A 21,143-nucleotide genomic window follows, 5' to 3' on the forward strand; every position below is an offset into this window, starting at 1 on the left:
ACACATCATAACACAATTAGAGCAGTGTCAAGATTTAGATGATATGAGGCCATACTTTTATAACTTAGGCTTCTAACAAATTGTAATCTTAGTCATTACACTGATTACACTTCACAACAGGAATTAACACCATGTTACTAATTGTTACATATTACTAATCATAACAGAAGTCGACATCAAACTAAAATAAACGACAACTCCATGAACTAAATATATGTCTTAGCATGTCGTAAAATTATCCAAATACTTTATGACTGTTGTACTTTGATATCAACAACACAAAAATGGCCATGTATTCGCCAGATAAATCCTCATCACGTGATCTCATTAGGAACTATCTTATCGGAATACAATTCAATTAGTTGAAGTTTTTATGACGTCGACTAACTTGGTGAATGCATCGATCCACCGCAATGGCGTCTAATCGTGATACTTACAGAAATGGAGAGCATTGGAGTGAAGAAGCACTGTATAAGAAGGATGCTAAAGGATGCTTCGTATCCAGGACAACGGGTGTGTTGCTGACGGTCGTGGCCATCATTATAGTGGTGTTCGTCGCTTTAGTATTTTACTTTGCTCCGGCGACAGAAGAATGCGACCCGCCATTGGAAATCGTAGAGCCTCTTCCCCCACCTATGCCGTCCGATGAACCACCGACAGAGGATCCAAGGGGACCGTATAACGGGAGACTTCCTGAGACTCTGAAACCTGAACACTACGATATTTGGCTCAAAGTATACATGGATGATGTTGATGGTGATAAAAAGTTCACTTACGATGGCGAAGTTAACATTATATTAAAGTGTTATGAATCCACTGACATTATAACGTTACATTTTCTTGACCTTGACATTGACTATGATTCCATACAAGTTTCTTTACTTGATCTTACTGGGGAGAGTGTTCAAAGCACTATAGGTATAAAAGACTGGTATACTGAGGAAGTGTACGACTTCTTGGTTTTAGTACTTGAAGAAAGTTTGCAGGAAGGGGACTTGTACTCGGTGAGGATGAGTTACAATGCTGAACTCAAATACATACCGTTTTTTGGCTTTTATCGGAGCAGTTACCAAATCGGCACCGAAACAAGGTAATGTTTTACAACACTCTTCACTAACCTATTACAAGTAAGTGAAATATCAGACATATTTCCCCGATAATAGTGGGGGTCTATGCATTTTAAGGGATCTAACTATTCTGTCATATTTGTACATAAAGTAATATTGTTACTTTCTGACCTCCTTGCCTAGCTGGTAGATCATGTAACTATAGAACCACTCTCATATCTCCACTTGTTCATGGAATCACTTGGACTTTAGTGAATTAACTCAGACTATATACAATGTTATGGTTAACTTGGAACCATTTTAGAAGTAGCCAGGGAGCAGATGGACGCTAATTGCTTTGCCTTCAGCTCGCTCCTCTTCTCTAAAGCGAATCCATACTTTATTGCAATTTTAAATTCTTATAAACATAAATTATACAATAGTCAAATAATTGGATGATAAAATCACCAACATCATAGATGAATAAAACCGAAGAGTGTCGTTGCCTTCATTTAATGCAAATAATATTGACAAATCTGAAAAAATCGCTAAACAATTTGATGAGGCCATTGCTCTTCCATGGGTCCACAGTCATGTTGTCATCTCCGAATACAATTCGTGAAATGCAGTGTTCTTAGTACACCAAAACTTTATGAATATCAGAACGTTGTATTCTGTCACTCATGGCAATAAAAAAATATTATCGGGTGAATTTGGAATGGCAGGCAAGGATGGTAGTAGTTTGAACCAACCGAACGATTAAATGAGAAGTAGCCCAGAGACTTGCATTGGTTATGTGGCTTGGAATTGTTGTTCTGTCAAGCCAGTATGTCGAGTCAGATAGCCAAGGCTGTTGGCTAACTTAAAACAAATTGTCAGCACAGTGTTCTATATATATCTATATACATTCACAATGTTGGCACTGCGTTGTATCAGTCTATCCAGCATGGTTGACTTGTGCGGTGTTATTAGTCTCGTGTGCACGGAGACGTTATTATACGAAGACGACCAGTACGTTGGGTTAGTAGTCCGAGAGTTGAATCAACTCGAAGGGGAACAGGACCACGACAGAGACAATGGAGTATCCGTTGTTTTTCAACCACAATATGTCTTTGAATGAGAGAAATTCATATTTTACGATCGAAAGAAGAAGTTTCCTTGGATTGCACTTCACGCAGAGTTTATGATTTGCCCTCCAGCTCTACTACGAAATGTTCACATTACGTGTCTAAACTTGGTTTGTTGTGATGGGAGCCTCCAGCCTTTACAAGGGGAGGACCGAGATAATGGGTGGTGGGGGTCACCTTTTCCTCATCGGCCTCTCGGGGGAGGACCATATTGTAGGAAATGAATTGGGAGAAGGGTTACGTTTTACTTTGACTCATTGTATTGCCTAATATTGCATTATTATGTTTTTGTCATCCCATCGCTGCCACTGGTTCCAAATCCCATTGCGGCTAGGTTATGGTCAGGTACCCATGGTATCAGCCTTTATCAATCAAATTGCTGCTGACAACCAATGTAATGAATTAATTGTTAGTCGTGGTGTGAGGAGAGAAGTGGGTCTCACAGGTGTAAAATGGGAAAAGTTTGGTAAGATACTACGGATAATGTTGTGGAGATCATGACCTCTGTCCCCATAATGTTGGGAGTATGTCAATCAATCTAATCGTCTTGAACTCAGCCAACGAGATCCAAACACATGTATTTATTAATGCAATACCTTCACACACATGCACATGACGGTGGGAAATAGCCGATGTCTTTAGAACTTTCAACACTGGTGGTAGCGGTGGGATTAAATCCTACCCATGGGACTCATGTCCTTTTACATTTCTGACAGTATTTTAACCCACATTTTAAACTACTTTAACAGGGGAGGGTCATGTTTTAGAAAAAAAGAGTTGAGGGAGGCCCGGCCGCCACTTTTTAGCACGATGGAATCGGGGAGGGTCACATTTTACGCAATAGCGCGAGCCCGATTTCCCCTGCCCCTTGTAATTACTGAATGCGCCCTAATCACGTAAGTTTAATTTTACCAAGTAACAAGCTGTCGGTGTAGAGGTTATCACCATTGGGTGACAGTAGTACCAATTTACCAGATCATAAATTGGATTTTTATCGGACTCTACTTATCTAGTACAAACCTAGCATGCTCCTGTTGGTTAGAGATGCCTATCTATCATCATGGCAAAGGTTGAACCAGCGCCACTCGTTGCGGTATATAGTGGAATTCTCCAAATCAGATCGGATATGAAATGGAGATATACAGTTTAGTAATTAGGAATGATAAAGAACAGCGATGTCGTTTGGAAAACGGAAAATAAAACATTGAATCGAATAGAGAATTACTCGGGTTTGAGTTGTAAATATATCCAGACGCACGACCGTGATAAATGTTAGTCCTTTTCTATATCATCATCTCTTAATTTTTATCGGTAACAAATTACGTCCGTGCAGACATACAGCATTAGGTCCACGAAGACTGTAAGTCGACCATGTGGAGTGATGCCCAAATAGTTTTATTTTACACTCGTCAAATATACACATTTTATTGTGTAGGTGGATTGCTGGAGCAGTATTTGAACCTAATGGTGCCAGGATGACCTTCCCTTGTCTTGACGAACCAAACCTCAAGGCCACCTTTGACATCATCATGGTACATAGACCAAACAGACGAGCTCTTGCTAATATGAATGAAATCGCCTTTGAGAGTGACGGAGAATGGAATACTACATACTTTAATACAAGTGTAATCATGTCCACCTATCTCATTTCATTTTCGTTAACCGACTTCCCAAGTCTTGAGATGACCACACCAAATAATATACTGGTAAGGCATTTATCTCATTATAATATTTTGCATCAAACAAACCTGTTATCCAATCAAATAATACAATACCAATGAATGATACAAACCTGTTGTCCAATCAATTACGCCAATACTGACTAATCATACACGTTTTCCAATCAAATAATCCAGTGTAACAGTGATTTAGACTTAGTCTTTTAAACAGTTCGACTGTCAATAACACATCGATCATGGGTTGATAACAGATATCAATTATGGGTTGATAACAGATATCAATCATGGGTTGATAACAGATATCAATTATGGGTTGATAACAGATATCGATCATGGGTTGATAACAGATATCAATCATGGGTTGATAACAGATATCAATCATGGGTTGATAACAGATATCAATTATGGGTTGATAACAGATATCAATTATGGGTTGATAACAGATATCAATTATGGGTTGATAACAGATATCAATCATGGGTTGATAACAGATATCAATCATGGGTTGATAACAGATATCAATTATGGGTTGATAACAGATATCGATCATGGGTTGATAACAGATATCAATTATGGGTTGATAACAGATATCAATCATGGGTTGATAACAGATATCAATCATGGGTTGATAACAGATATCAATTATGGGTTGATAACAGACATCGATCATGGGTTGATAACAGATATCGATCATGGGTTGATAACAGATATCAATTATGGGTTGATAACAGATATCGATTATGGGTTGATAACAGATATCAATTATGGGTTGATAACAGACATCGATTATGGGTTGATAACAGATATCAATCATGGGTTGATAACAGATATCAATCATGGGTTGATAACAGATATCGATTATGGGTTGATAACAGATATCGATTATGGGTTGATAACAGATATCAATTATGGGTTGATAGCAGATATCAATTATGGGTTGATAACAGATATCAATCATGGGTTGATAACAGATATCGATTATGGGTTGATAACAGATATCAATTATGGGTTGATAACAGATATCAATTATGGGTTGATAACAGATATCAATCATGGGTTGATAACAGATATCGATCATGGGTTGATAACAGATATCAATTATGGGTTGATAACAGATATCAATCATGGGTTGATAACAGATATCAATTATGGGTTGATAACAGATATCAATTATGGGTTGATAACAGATATCAATTATGGGTTGATAACAGATATCAATTATGGGTTGATAACAGATATCAATCATGGGTTGATAACAGATATCAATCATGGGTTGATAACAGATATCGATTATGGGTTGATAACAGATATCAATTATGGGTTGATTACAGATATCGATCATGGGTTGATAACAGATATCAATTATGGGTTGATAACAGATATCGATCATGGGTTGATTACAGATATCAATCATGGGTTGATAACAGATATCAATTATGGGTTGATAACAGATATCAATTATGGGTTGATAACAGATATCAATCATGGGTTGATAACAGATATCAATCGTGGGTTGATAACAGATATCAATCATGGGTTGATAACAGATATCGATCATGGGTTGATAACAGATATCAATTATGGGTTGATAACAGATATCAATTATGGGTTGATAACAGATATCAATTATGGGTTGATAACAGATATCGATTATGGGTTGATAACAGATATCAATTATGGGTTGATAACAGATATCGATTATGGGTTGATAACAGATATCGATTATGGGTTGATAACAGATATCGATTATGGGTTGATAACAGATATCAATCATGGGTTGATAACAGATATCAATCATGGGTTGATAACAGATATCGATCATGGGTTGATAACAGATATCGATTATGGGTTGATAACAGATATCGATTATGGGTTGATAACAGATATCAATTATGGGTTGATAACAGATATCAATTATGGGTTGATAACAGATATCAATCATGGGTTGATAACAGATATCAATTATGGGTTGATAACAGATATCAATCATGGGTTGATAACAGATATCAATTATGGGTTGATAACAGATATCAATCATGGGTTGATAACAGATATCAATTATGGGTTGATAACAGATATCAATCGTGGGTTGATAACAGATATCAATTATGGGTTGATAACAGATATCGATTATGGGTTGATAACAGATATCAATCATGGGTTGATAACAGATATCAATTATGGGTTGATAACAGATATCAATCATGGGTTGATAACAGATATCGATTATGGGTTGATAACAGATATCAATCGTGGGTTGATAACAGATATCAATCATGGGTTGATAACAGATATCGATTATGGGTTGATAACAGATATCAATTATGGGTTGATAACAGATATCAATCATGGGTTGATAACAGATATCGATTATGGGTTGATAACAGATATCAATCATGGGTTGATAACAGATATCGATTATGGGTTGATAACAGATATCGATCATGGGTTGATAACAGATATCAATTATGGGTTGATAACAGATATCGATTATGGGTTGATAACAGATATCAATCATGGGTTGATAACAGATATCAATTATGGGTTGATAACAGATATCAATTATGGGTTGATAACAGATATCAATCATGGGTTGATAACAGATATCGATTATGGGTTGATAACAGATATCAATCATGGGTTGATAACAGATATCAATTATGGGTTGATAACAGATATCAATTATGGGTTGATAACAGATATCAATTATGGGTTGATAACAGATATCAATTATGGGTTGATAACAGATATCAATTATGGGTTGATAACAGATATCAATTATGGGTTGATAACAGATATCAATCATGGGTTGATAACAGATATCGATTATGGGTTGATAACAGATATCAATTATGGGTTGATAACAGATATCAATTATGGGTTGATAACAGATATCGATTATGGGTTGATAACAGATATCAATTATGGGTTGATAACAGATATCAATTATGGGTTGATAACAGATATCGATCATGGGTTGATTACAGATATCAATCATGGGTTGATAACAGATATCAATTATGGGTTGATAACAGATATCAATTATGGGTTGATAACAGATATCAATCATGGGTTGATAACAGATATCGATTATGGGTTGATAACAGATATCAATTATGGGTTGATAACAGATATCAATCATGGGTTGATAACAGATATCGATCATGGGTTGATAACAGATATCGATTATGGGTTGATAACAGATATCAATTATGGGTTGATAACAGATATCAATTATGGGTTGATAACAGATATCGATCATGGGTTGATAACAGATATCGATCATGGGTTGATAACAGATATCGATCATGGGTTGATAACAGATATCAATTATGGGTTGATAACAGATATCAATCATGGGTTGATAACAGATATCGATTATGGGTTGATAACAGATATCAATCATGGGTTGATAACAGATATCAATCATGGGTTGATAACAGATATCGATCATGGGTTGATAACAGATATCGATTATGGGTTGATAACAGATATCAATTATGGGTTGATAACAGATATCAATTATGGGTTGATAACAGATATCGATCATGGGTTGATAACAGATATCAATCATGGGTTGATAACAGATATCAATTATGGGTTGATAACAGATATCGATCATGGGTTGATAACAGATATCAATTATGGGTTGAAAACAGATATCAATTATGGGTTGATAACAGATATCGATTATGGGTTGATAACAGATATCAATTATGGGTTGATAACAGATATCAATCGTGGGTTGATAACAGATATCAATTATGGGTTGATAACAGATATCAATCATGGGTTGATAACAGATATCAATCGTGGGTTGATAACAGATATCAATCATGGGTTGATAACAGATATCAATTATGGGTTGATAACAGATATCGATCATGGGTTGGTAACAGACATCGATCATGGGTTGATAACAGATATCAATTATGGGTTGATAACAGATATCGATTATGGGTTGATAACAGATATCAATTATGGGTTGATAACAGATATCAATCGTGGGTTGATAACAGATATCAATTATGGGTTGATAACAGATATCAATCATGGGTTGATAACAGATATCAATTATGGGTTGATAACAGATATCAATCATGGGTTGATAACAGATATCAATTATGGGTTGATAACAGATATCAATCATGGGTTGATAACAGATATCAATTATGGGTTGATAACAGATATCAATTATGGGTTGATAACAGATATCAATTATGGGTTGATAACAGATATCAATTATGGGTTGATAACAGATATCGATTATGGGTTGATAACAGATATCAATTATGGGTTGATAACAGATATCAATCATGGGTTGATAACAGATATCAATCATGGGTTGATAACAGATATCGATTATGGGTTGATAACAGATATCAATTATGGGTTGATAACAGATATCAATTATGGGTTGATAACAGATATCAATCATGGGTTGATAACAGATATCAATCATGGGTTGATAACAGATATCAATTATGGGTTGATAACAGATATCAATTATGGGTTGATAACAGATATCAATTATGGGTTGATAACAGATATCAATTATGGGTTGATAACAGATATCAATTATGGGTTGATAACAGATATCAATCATGGGTTGATAACAGATATCAATTATGGGTTGATAACAGATATCAATTATGGGTTGATAACATATATCAATCATGGGTTGATAACAGATATCAATTATGGGTTGATAACAGATATCGATTATGGGTTGATAACAGATATCAATTATGGGTTGATAACAGATATCAATCATGGGTTGATAACAGATATCGATCATGGGTTGATAACAGATATCAATCATGGGTTGATAACAGATATCAATCATGGGTTGATAACAGATATCGATCATGGGTTGATAACAGATATCAATCATGGGTTGATAACAGATATCAATCATGGGTTGATAACAGATATCGATCATGGGTTGATAACAGATATCAATCATGGGTTGATAACAGATATCAATCATGGGTTGATAACAGATATCAATCGTGGGTTGATAACAGATATCAATCATGGGTTGATAACAGATATCAATTATGGGTTGATAACAGATATCAATTATGGGTTGATAACAGATATCAATTATGGGTTGATAACAGATATCAATTATGGGTTGATAACAGATATCAATTATGGGTTGATAGCAGATATCGATTATGGGTTGATAACAGATATCAATTATGGGTTGATAACAGATATCAATTATGGGTTGATAACAGATATCAATCATGGGTTGATAGCAGATATCAATCGTGGGTTGATAACAGATATCGATCATGGGTTGATAACAGATATCGATCATGGGTTGATAACAGATATCGATTATGGGTTGATAACAGATATCAATCATGGGTTGATAGCAGATATCAATCATGGGTTGATAACAGATATCAATTATGGGTTGATAACAGATATCAATCATGGGTTGATAACAGATATCAATCATGGGTTGATAACAGATATCAATCATGGGTTGATAGCAGATATCAATCATGGGTTGATAACAGATATCAATTATGGGTTGATAACAGATATCAATTATGGGTTGATAACAGATATCAATCATGGGTTGATAACAGATATCAATTATGGGTTGATAACAGATATCGATCATTCATAATAAGCAGATGGTAGTTGTGTTTATAAAATTTTGATTATTTCATTTTTCTTTGTAATCATAAATTATCAATGTCATCGCCGTCACCGTTACCATGATGGTGGTTGTTATCAACGTCATTATCATCGTTGTTACCATGGTGAACGTCATCAAACTAGTTTCGTGTCTGGGCCCAGGAAGACTATCTGTATGCTGCCAATTATTCACTCTACATCGGAGTCGCTTTACTGACATACTTTGAAGACTACTACCAAGTACCATACTCCATTCCAAAAATGGGTGAGTACAACTATTGTGAGAAATCTTTGTTTTTAAACATATTTCTTAAAACGGGTGTCTCAACCGGAAGTTTACCTGAAGGTATACTTGATATAGGCTTATAGCTATAGCTATAGTCAAAGTCTTCAAAATTGTATTCAAAACCTTTTCCACCACATATAGCTGCCAAAGGTTGTCATTTGATATTTCTAACGAGCAGTATTAGGTGACACGTTTTAACAACCAATATCAAACAATTGGACATGGAAATGTAACAATATACAAATAATTAATTCTGAAGACACATTGTTCAATTTCAGTGTTTTTGCCTTCTAGATATGATTGCATTCCCCGACTTTATTTCCGGTGCTCTGGAGTGTTGGGGCCATATTTTGTACCAAGATACATCTATGTTGTATGACCCGGATGTTCATCCTCCTACTACTCAAAAGCGAGTGGCTGAGATAGTTGCACATGAAATCATACATATGGTAAGATCATGTAGGAACAAAAACATACTTTTGTACTTTCCCCTTTCGATTTTTTTTTCTGATTCAATTTTTTAAAACAATTTTTCCTCACTAAAATCTGATATAGATTTTAGATGAATTTACTTCAAGGACACATTGCTGCGAAGCATTCTGTTATTACATACAAAGGATTGGGTCCTCGTAATAATGCTCAGTCGAACTCAAATTCTTCATTTTTTAAAGCCCATCCCGAGCACGATAGAACAATTTTATTATGTAAATGTTAGTTGTATTTAGAAAGATAAATCATGTGTTTAATAGTTTCTAAAAACCCAACATATTCTGACTTTGATTTCATATAACAATTGTAGGTCTATGACTCAAAACAGTGTTTGATTGATTGATGTGATTGCAGCCAATCTGTGTTCCGATTCAATTATTAAAGTTACAGATACTTCCATTCGACTCTACTACTGCCAACTATTTTTGGAGGTTTTACGAGAAACAGAATGGAAGTGGTAGAACGTGTATTTGAGACTGAATTCATGACTAAATTTAGTGTAAACATTACTTGTATATAAAACACTTAGACTTGTACAAAAGTGAATGTAAATAGACAGAATATGATAAAAATGTTATGAGAAATTATTGAGTTGTTTGACAAAACCCAATTTATCAATATTCCTATTTCAAGATTATTTGTCAGATTAAGTGACAGAGGTTGATGTGGATGTAAGTCAAACATTTATAAATGAGGAAATATTATTATATGTTATGGTATTCATATTAAATGTTTATATTATTATATGTTATGGTATTCATATTTAATGTTTATATTATGATATATTATGGTATTCATATTCAATTGTTATATCATTATATGGTATGGTATTCATATTAAATTGTTATTATAGAATATCGGCAGGTCTTATATATTGCACTATATATGTTTTGGTATATGACTGTCTGTCTGTCTAACTGTCTGTCTGTCTGTCTGTCTGTCTGTCTGTCTGTCTGTCTGTCTGTCTGCATTTGTTTGTGTGGGTCTATTCACAATTGTCACAAGTTGTCTTTTGTAGTGGTTTGGTAATAAACTGTCTCCTGATTGGTGGGACCATCTGTGGCTAAATGAAGGATTTGCCACCTATGTGCCGTACATGGGTGTTCACAGATTCCATCCAGAATGGAAAATTGTAAGTTAGTTACCGATCAATTTTTCTGAACGTAATGTTGGAGCTAAAGATGTTTTGACTGGCCCATTCCTGTACTTTGAGTATAAAATTCATTCTCTGCTAATTTGCCTCATTTTTGCAATCTTTTAACCGTCCCCTTCCTTTCCTTTCCTCCAATGTCTTTCTCCCTAGTCGATTTTTTTCTACAGTTATATTCTGCTTCCCTTTACAGTGGGACCAGTTTATGACAGATGATATGGCATCTGCTTTATCTGCGGATTCTACATCATCGCGATCTAAACCACTTGTGAGAAGTACTGGATGGATGGATGAAGTATGGTCAATGTTTGATACTATGTCCTATAGCAAGGTAACTATTATACATTTCATTTGCACGTCTAGGATAAAGTTACAAACGTAGTTCTTGATGTACTTTAGTATTTTGGCTTGACGGATTATATTTAAATAGCATTCAAATTTCGACCAACGTGAACAATTTATGTATAGCTTGAATTTTTTTCAGACACTTGGCCATGTTCAAACGTTTGTAGCCAATTGTATTGTAAAAACAAACGTCAAAGAATAAAAAAAAAAACCCGAACGACAGGTATAATACAGACGGAATGTATATTAAAATGTAGTGTACATGTGTAATCTTTGGTTTCTATTCTCTCTGTACACAGGGAGCATCCATCTTGCGATCTTTAAACACCTTTTTACGTAATGAAACAATCTATGATGGTTTACAATTCTATCTCAATGACAATCTTTATGACAGTGTTGATACTGATGATCTATGGGCAGGTCTTCAAAAGGTAAATAAATACATTTTGTATATATTAGTGATTGCACTACACTACACTACACTACACTACACTACACTACACTACACTACACTACACTACACTACGCTACGCTACGCTACATTACACTACACTACATTACACTACACTACACTACACTACACAACACAACACTACACTACACTACACTACACTACACTACACTGCAGATGTAACAATTTCGTCGTCATGACAAGTTGCCCCTTTTCTTGTACTAAAAGAGATTTCATATATCAGGAGGAATGTTTGTTTATTTGTTTCTTTGTTTCTAGGCAGACGATCACGACAAAGGAAATGACGTAAAAACAATTATGGACACGTGGTCTCTACAAGCTGGTCATCCGTTAGTAACTGTTACCCGCACTGATACAGACAAAGCCGTCATTACCCAAACTCATTACCTACTCGACCCTAACGACGAGCCGTCTGAGGAGTATGGTACATTTGGGTAAGTTTACTGTGACACGTACGTCTGATTGAACACATTTCCGAGATCAAAGGCTACACAATAAACGTGTTATATGACAGAAATGTAGATTTTGAAACATTTAAAGCTAATATTTCCATAGACCATGCCATACCATATCAATCATTGACCATTTTTAATTAAAATCAAATTAACATGAAAGTATATATATTAAACTTTCAGCAATGACGCTTTTGTTTGAAAAATGAAAGAGGTTTCGTAACTTTTATTTTAATATTTTTGTGTTAATGTTTTAGGTATGAATGGTATGTACCACTAACATACACACATCAAAGTCGAAATCAAATTTATCAACCCCTTGAAGCTTGGTTGACACCAGGAGAAAGTGAAAGTAAGCCAATTTTATCTTACAAGGGAGTATTCGATAACTGCATGGGCCGGAGAAAACCAAACACAGCCTCTGACATAAAATGTATCCCTCCCCGATTCCCTGTTTCATGAAATATTTGGCCTTTCTCAACCAAAATATGATTTTTCCTTATGTTCAAATATTTGAACTCACTACCGCGAGAGTACATTTGTGTGAAGGTACTGCATTAATTACTCTATCGAATTGGAAAAGATGACGGCAGGACCACCAAAGACTAGATGTCTATATTGCCTGGAACGAGAGTTCAAGATCGTCATCCTAGTTCAACGACATTATCCCCAATAATATCTTACGAAACTATTCCCCATCTCTCCTTAGAGATCCACTCCACTCCTCTCCCCAAATCTTACAATTGGTTCATTGAAAGCCTATCCGGAGCAATTTTACTGGTATATTCCGATATTATATTATGTGGGATGTGGCAATTGTAGGCTGTGGCAATGGTGGAATGTGACAATGGTGGGCTGTAGCGCTGATGGGATGCCAAAATCACAAAATAAATGCAAAGTTAGATAATAAATTTGGTCATAGTAAAATACGACAATGGCCTAATTTCATTTTCTTAAAACTGGCCATCCCTGAGAACCAATTTGTAAATAAAATTAAACTAAACATATCTCCAGATTTGCCCTTCCCTCCCCTTCCCTCCCCTCTTCTTGTAATCACTTAAGGATGGAACATTTAAGTCATCTACGAATAATGACAGCGTTTGATAAATGTATAGTACCTCATATAAACTTGTGTATGGTTTGCTAATATATAGAGCAGAGACGAGTTGAGATAATGGTGGATGAGAACCGAGTGCATGTACATGTATGTCTGGTTATATTATTTATTACTTTATAAAACAAAAGGTTATCATATAGCAATGTAGAAATTAGGTCATGAAGCAGTAACTAGCAGTGTGTTAATTTGTTGTATATTACTCCACAAATTAGTGATGTTCATGACATAGACATTGCTGTGGTAATTGTCTATTTTCCTCAAGAATTCTATTAGTTTGTAGCATATGACACAGTCGCCAGTGATATAAGTGTAATGCCAGTGCCATTTAGAAGCGCCACCAACGACTAAATCTTATAATCTATCGTTTTGTACCGTATATAAGAAACAATTCACCTTAAAGTTTTGACTTTGCTCTATAGACAAAGGCTTACATGGAGACAAATATTCACAACTGAAAGTTGTACACAATACATAGTTACCAATATATGAAATACGATACAACATTGAAATCACTCTTATTTTATTTTCTGAATAGCGGAAATACTTTTGGAAGACATTGCGGAGGACGACTGGATTTTATTCAATCCCGATCAGCGAGGTTTCTTTCGAACACAATATGATACTACGAATTTAGAAAGACTTCGGGAGCAACTGAAGATAGACCATAAGGTGTTTTTTCTTTTATTATCTTATCTAGTTATTATCTTATCTAGATGTTACCGTCTGATATACGTAAAGACAAAGTTCAGTTAGTCTTATTTTTCAGCCTTTAGTACATTATTTACTGCTATCAACCCACATTGAGAAATGTTGTTACTAATTGATCTTCTATTCTTCTTTGCAATATAGTAGACTATCTACCTATGTACATTTACAGCGAATTTCACAGTACCGTTCAGCTTTTCTGTTTGATACAACCACACAGAAACCAATAAGAAACTGGACATACTACACTTTAAGATAGCAAGATTGAAAAATGCGATATTGCTGTTTAAGTGTGACATATCCAGTTTCTTGTTTGTTTCTGCATGGTTGTATCAAACAGAAAACTAAGCGGTGTTGTGTAAATCACTGTAGTTGTTACAATTCATTTAGTATATGCTCTTATAGTCTTCTATGCAAGATTATATCACTTTACAATAAATCACTTACATGTAACACATTTAGAAATGTTGCAATAATCTAATCTTCTCGAGCCTAATGGAGTCTATGTATAGCTCGTTCGCATATTTAGTCGAAGATTGTAAGTATCTGGATTTGTAACATTTTATTCACACAGGTGTTTCCAAGTCAAACGAGGTCGTCACTGCTAGACGATGCACTGACTATATCACAAACAGGATACATAGATCACGTGTACGGATTGAAATTAACAGAATATATGGATAAAGAGGAGGAATATCCCCCATGGGAATTGGTTCTACGTGCAATAACTTTTACCCATCAAAAATTACTGAGGACGTCGGAGTTCGGCATGTTTCAGGTGTTGTATCTTGAGTTTTTGTCATTTTTATTTTCGTTAAGTTTTATATATATATTTGTTAGAGGGCGCACTTCTGATGTTCAGACACCTCCATCTTGTAATTACTGAAGGTTCCCTATGGTACAAGTTGTCACATGTTGCACGCTCCTGACTCAGTGTCACACGCAGTGAATTGTAACTGATAGTTTACGACAGCGACTTACGTGTAAAAGATGTCTTTGTAGATCGACAGCCAGTGGAATATTTTACCTATAATTCAATTATTTGGTTATGAAATATTTATTTTTATTTACTTTGAATTAAAGTTAACCACTCAAATGAAATTCAATTCTCTGTACATCTACAGTTATATTGGAAGTACCAGATTTCACCATTATACGAAAACCTTGGCTGGGACATCAATCAAGGAGGTTTACTAGACTAGTAAGTTTTAGCAAACTTCTTGTCTATCTATCTAGATAAAACAACAAGATCGTAATGTCTAATGCTGCTATGGGAATAGAACGAACTGCATAGAGGGAGTAACACAATCTTCGATATATTGATGTAATAATGATAGAAATCTCCAAGTCATGTTTATTGCCACCATGTTTTACATAAACAAATAGAACAAGTCAAATTTCATAAAGCTTTTACTGTTTATTTCATGATTAATATTTCTATGGTAACATGCTGAAATCAACAATACTTTTGACATTTGATTGCAGTAAAGAGAAGTATGTCAATAAAGTCTGGATATGAGGTTATTACCCAACATGCACCATTAATATCACCAATCATGATCATAAAATACAACACATATACTGATTTCTCCTTTTTCTCATTCTTTCCAAGTTACCAACGGATCAATGCAATAGAAACTTCCTGTCGTTATGGTAACGAAGACTGCATAAACAGTGCATTGAATTTATATCGAGAGTGGATGCAAGATCCTGATATCAATCCGTAAGGAAAACTATCATGTTAGTCTGACACATTTGTAGCCTCAAACGAGATTACTGATAATGTGTATGGGAGTGGGGCTGGTTGCTTGTATGTAGCTATTGTGTCTATGTGCATACATGAAGAAAGGTAGACAATATTATCAAATCCCGCCGAAACAAAGTTTAAGCCTTGCTTTTATAAATTTATCTCTAAAACCTATATTGCACTCGTTTATAAGTTGTCATGACAATAGACACAAAATGTTGGCGCACACATAGTATATATGTACTTTGCATCCGGAGATCTTCGAACAAAACGTATAAAACTGAAATTATTTTGACATTGGTAAAGCTAAGTCAGTGAACAATTAAACATATCTACATTTCTAAATTAATTATTATTTTTCTTAGAATTCCATCGGAATACACGGATATAGTTTACTGTACTGCTATCAGACACGGTGGACCTGCAGAATGGCAGTTTGCCTACGAACAATCCAAATTATTGCTTGGTGGAAATAGACGTTCACTTGAAAGTGCTATGGGGTGTTCACGTGATAGCTGGATACTTATGAGGTATTTGTTAAATATGGATTATATTGCAAATTAACTAATATTATAATACCAAATTATCTGTCTGTCTGTATGTATGTCTGTCTGTCTGTCTGTCTGTCTGTCTGTCTGTCTGTCTGTCCATCCAACCGTACGTCCGTCCGTCCGTCCATCCATCCATCCATCCATACATCCATCCTCCCATCAGAGCGCGCGCGCGCGCGTGTGCGTGTGTGTGTGTGTGTGTGTAAACGACTTCATGTCAAAAACTGTCAAACTGATTGCTCTGATATCTGGTGGGGACATTACTTTCAATATGTCCAGTTGGGAAATTGTTTAAGTGAAAGTGAACGCATCATAGGTATGCGTTTTAGATCAAAATCTAAAACTCAAAGTGTTGGGCGGTTTGGCCTGAAATTTGGTGGGAACATTCTTAGTGGTGTGCGGATTAAGAATTGTTCATGACATCAGTGATATGACTTTTTAAAGCTTACTCAAAAACTGATCATTATATTTTTCAGCTATCTTGAGAAATACCACAGTGAGGAAAACAGTAAGACGGCCATTGATAACATCAGAGATAAATCGTCTCAGGGATTCTCTCTCACTTGGGATTTTACAATGAAACATTTTGACGAGCTGGAAAACATGTAAGAAACTACATACATGCACTTCCGAGCAGATCAGTGATGTAATTAGTGTAATATTGTCCTTGCTTACATTGTATTGTACAGTAATAGAATGACAATACCCATAAAATGTAGGTGAACAGAATACGGTGGATATCACAGATATGGTCTCTGCGCATACTGTACATTTGTGAACGGTACAACGTATGCTTACCTATGATAGAAAATTCAATATACCGTAAACAAATTGTTGTGTACATGTATGTGTTCATACACTGTTGATATAACGACTTAATTTGGGACAGTCTACCCCTTTGATGTGGTATCCCCTTTGATTAGTTGAATCTACAAGTAAAATATCTGTTCGTTTGTAACTCTGGCATTTCTTTTACACTTTTGTGTTCCATGACGTTTCGTATATGCATTGGCTTTGAACGCTATCAGACTACAAGACAGTTAACACTAGTTAAAGTTTGAACACAATTTAAAGTTGTAGACGACACGTCTTCATTGTACTCTGAAGTAATTCATAATTCGTTTTAAAAAAATGAAAGTCCACAGCAACAATCCTGATAGCAATCTATCTTGCAGTCAGCACACAATTCGCTCTCATTTAATATTTAACATTAAATAGCGTTATCCGTATTATTATTAAATAGCTTGTACGTATACCCATTAACTTTCTGTTTCTAGATATGGTGACGGTGCGTACGATATCGTGTGGGATTTTGACAGTCTGATGAATACTAAGTACGACCTTGATATGGTAAGTCTAGAGTATAAACCACAAAATAATTGTTGTTGTTTTTTTCAATTCACTGTGGAAAAAAAATTCTTGAAGCGCTTGTCTAATTTAATGATATGAAAATACGAAACATATCAGAGACAATTTTAATAATGTGACGTCATTAAAACTATAGGCATTGGAAAGAGACCAACATATGTGATAAAACCAACTAAAACTATAGACATTGGAAAGCGATCAACATATATGATAAAACCGACTAAAACTATAGACATTGGAGAGAGAGATTAACATATATGATAAAAACAACTAAAACTATAGACATTGGAGAGAGACCAACATATATGATAAAACCGACTAAACCGATTAAGTTATACAGATTGACGGCCAGTTCTACCCTATTCGGTATAACGACACTTCTTTGTCGTTGTACCATCGAACTCAACCAACCAACCAACCAACCAACCAACCAACCAACCAACCAACAGCTCACCCACCCACGGGGTTATGGGGTTCTCGTTCTATCTCACTTTTAACAAATACAAGTATTTACCATGGTCTGAAATCCTCATTTATTTCTTCACAGATAAATATGTTTGGCATTAATCACAACAACATGTCCGATTCAGCTGCTAGGGGATTTCACCAATCAGTCCAAGTGATTGAAACAAACGTCGCCTGGATGGATAGGAATAGAGAGAGCGTACGTGATTGGTTAATTGATGTGACGAGTAACATGAATGTGGACGTGACTCACAACATGGAGTATGCCAACACCGTTGTTGAACAATTACATCCGATCGTATCTCGAAGACTTCATTCTAATATCCCCATCTCAGATTTACCGAGCAAGTCAAAGAAAGTTCAACATTTTGCAGAAAATGTCAGATTCTTAAAAGGCAGTCAGTAAACTAGAGACTATCAAGTATCAGTGTTATGGTCGTCACTATGGTAACACAGTGATAACGATATATCTTTTACAAGTATATATGAACTGATGATACGTTTCATTACAGTCCGTTTCATGTTAGCATTGACTGGCCCTGTTTGATACAACCATGTAGAAACCAATAAGAAACTGAACATGATACACTTTAAGATAGAAAGTTGAATGAAGAGTTTCTGCGCGCAACATTTTGTCTAAATGAATTGAACTAACACAGCCAGTGGACACTAACATGAACCAGGCTGTATGTCTGCGATCGATTTAATTAAAAAAAATCTTTTATTTCTGTCAGGCGTCACATATTGCAAATTGTCCAAATTGATGTACATATTGTAGTTAACCATAGCAAAGTATTTTTGAAAGGTGGACACTGACTGCTAAAATTATTCTGCTTTGTATGGACTGTGTATGTATGTATGTATGTATGTATGTATGTATGTATGTATGTATGTATGTATGTATGTATGTATGTATGTGCGTGTGTGTGTATATATTTGTGTATGCTTGTGAGAATAAACATATATATTGTGTTTGGTGGTTGATGGGTGGCTGTTATGTACCAGAACATCATTTCCCATTTGACAATGACATGATCAAATTGTTTAACTACTTTTCATATTCGTCAATATAATTATGGCAACAATACTCTGGTTTATTCATTTACGGTGTTGATGATTTTATCATCCAGTCATTTGAATATTGTATAATTTATGTTTATAAGAATTTAATGTTGGAATAAAGTATGGATTCAATTTAGAAAACAGAAGCGAGCTGAAGGCAAGGCAAAGAGCGTCCATCTGCTCCCTGGCTACTTCTAAAATGATCCAAGTTAACCATGAATTCCAAAGTCCAAGGTGATCAAAAGTAACAATGATGGAGACCATGATACAGTAGCAAATACTCTTTTGCTACAATTATATAATGTTTTAATGATTCACACGATTGTTAATATAGGGTCTAGTCTAGTCAGTCAGTCAGTAAGTCTGTGGTTACTTCATTTTACTAATTTACTGTGTCGAACTTTGAAATTTTTTATTTCGAAAACAAATATTTTATTCACAACCCAGTTAGTAATATACACAAGTCTGATATCATGCTGCTGTATATCAAACTGTTGAATGCAGTTCGTTCTATTAAGTGACTGTCGTGTATATGATGTTATCTTTTATACGTACCTTCACCTAGTTACAGAGATGTCACTCGAAACATCGATGGTTCTACTAGTTTTGAGAGACTGTGTTATCTACAATTTTTGTACCCTGAGTTCGAGACTATCATTAATTGTCCCAACTACGATTCATACATCAGAACACAATTATAGCATGGTACAGCTTTATGGTACATCTCTTAAGCTTCACTTTTGCGTTTTTTTCGCAAATTCAAAACCTCGTCACTATATCCAGTTATGAAGACCATTTAAACCTTTACGTTTCTACAACAACAACAACAACAACAACAACAACAACAACAACAACAACAACATCATCAACAACAACCACAATGTCAGAAATGCAATGTTAACAACAACAACAACAACAACAACAACAACCACAATTCATGTCAGAAATGCAATGTTAACAACAACAACAACAACAACAACAACAACAACAATAACAGCAACAACAGCATCATCAACAACCACCACAATTCATGTCAGAAATGCAATGTTAACAACAACAACAACAGCAGCAACAACAACCACAATTCATGTCAGAAATGCAAAGTTAACAACAACAACAACAACAACAACAACAACAACAACCACAATTCTTGTCAGAAATACAATGTTAACAACAACAACAACAACAACAACAACCACAATTCCTGTCAGAAATGCAAAGTTAACAACAACAACAACAACAACAACAACAACAACAACAACAACCACAATTCTTGTCAGAAATGCAATGTTAACAATCCTGACATATTGCTTATCTTTACACATAGAGAACACCTGACTTGCACCACATAAATTATATAAATATACTTTCATAAATATACAACTTTGTGCAAACTACACATACACACACACACACATACACACATA

The 21,143-nt window shown here is 35.1% G+C and overlaps 1 protein-coding gene across 1 annotated transcript; it reads left to right on the forward strand.

Moving 5' to 3' along the window:
• The first annotated feature begins 413 nt into the window (after positions 1 to 413).
• LOC144435828 (aminopeptidase N-like) lies at positions 414 to 19,060 on the forward strand. Its single transcript, XM_078124467.1, has 17 exons — positions 414 to 1,090; positions 3,609 to 3,879; positions 9,652 to 9,772; positions 10,088 to 10,242; positions 11,301 to 11,414; positions 11,626 to 11,763; positions 12,077 to 12,208; positions 12,508 to 12,683; positions 12,959 to 13,053; positions 14,354 to 14,487; positions 15,098 to 15,301; positions 15,648 to 15,724; positions 16,136 to 16,246; positions 16,636 to 16,800; positions 17,298 to 17,426; positions 18,099 to 18,171; positions 18,737 to 19,060. The coding sequence occupies exons 1-17, from the start codon at positions 414 to 416 to the stop codon at positions 19,058 to 19,060; spliced, it is 3,096 nt and encodes a 1,031-aa protein (XP_077980593.1).
• The last annotated feature ends 2,083 nt before the right edge of the window (positions 19,061 to 21,143 follow it).

This window comes from Glandiceps talaboti, chromosome 1 (assembly GCF_964340395.1).
Source record: "Glandiceps talaboti chromosome 1, keGlaTala1.1, whole genome shotgun sequence".
Taxonomy (NCBI): Eukaryota; Metazoa; Hemichordata; class Enteropneusta; family Spengelidae; genus Glandiceps; species Glandiceps talaboti.

Excerpts from the sequence above, each read along its gene's own strand:
- LOC144435828 (XM_078124467.1), top strand. The coding sequence starts at position 414 with ATGGCGTCTAATCGTGATACTTACAGAAATGGAGAGCATTGGAGTGAA. Across the intron at positions 10,243-11,300 it reads CACATGAAATCATACATATG|TGGTTTGGTAATAAACTGTC; the intron begins GTAAGATCATGT and ends TGTCTTTTGTAG. Across the intron at positions 12,209-12,507 it reads TATGGGCAGGTCTTCAAAAG|GCAGACGATCACGACAAAGG; the intron begins GTAAATAAATAC and ends CTTTGTTTCTAG.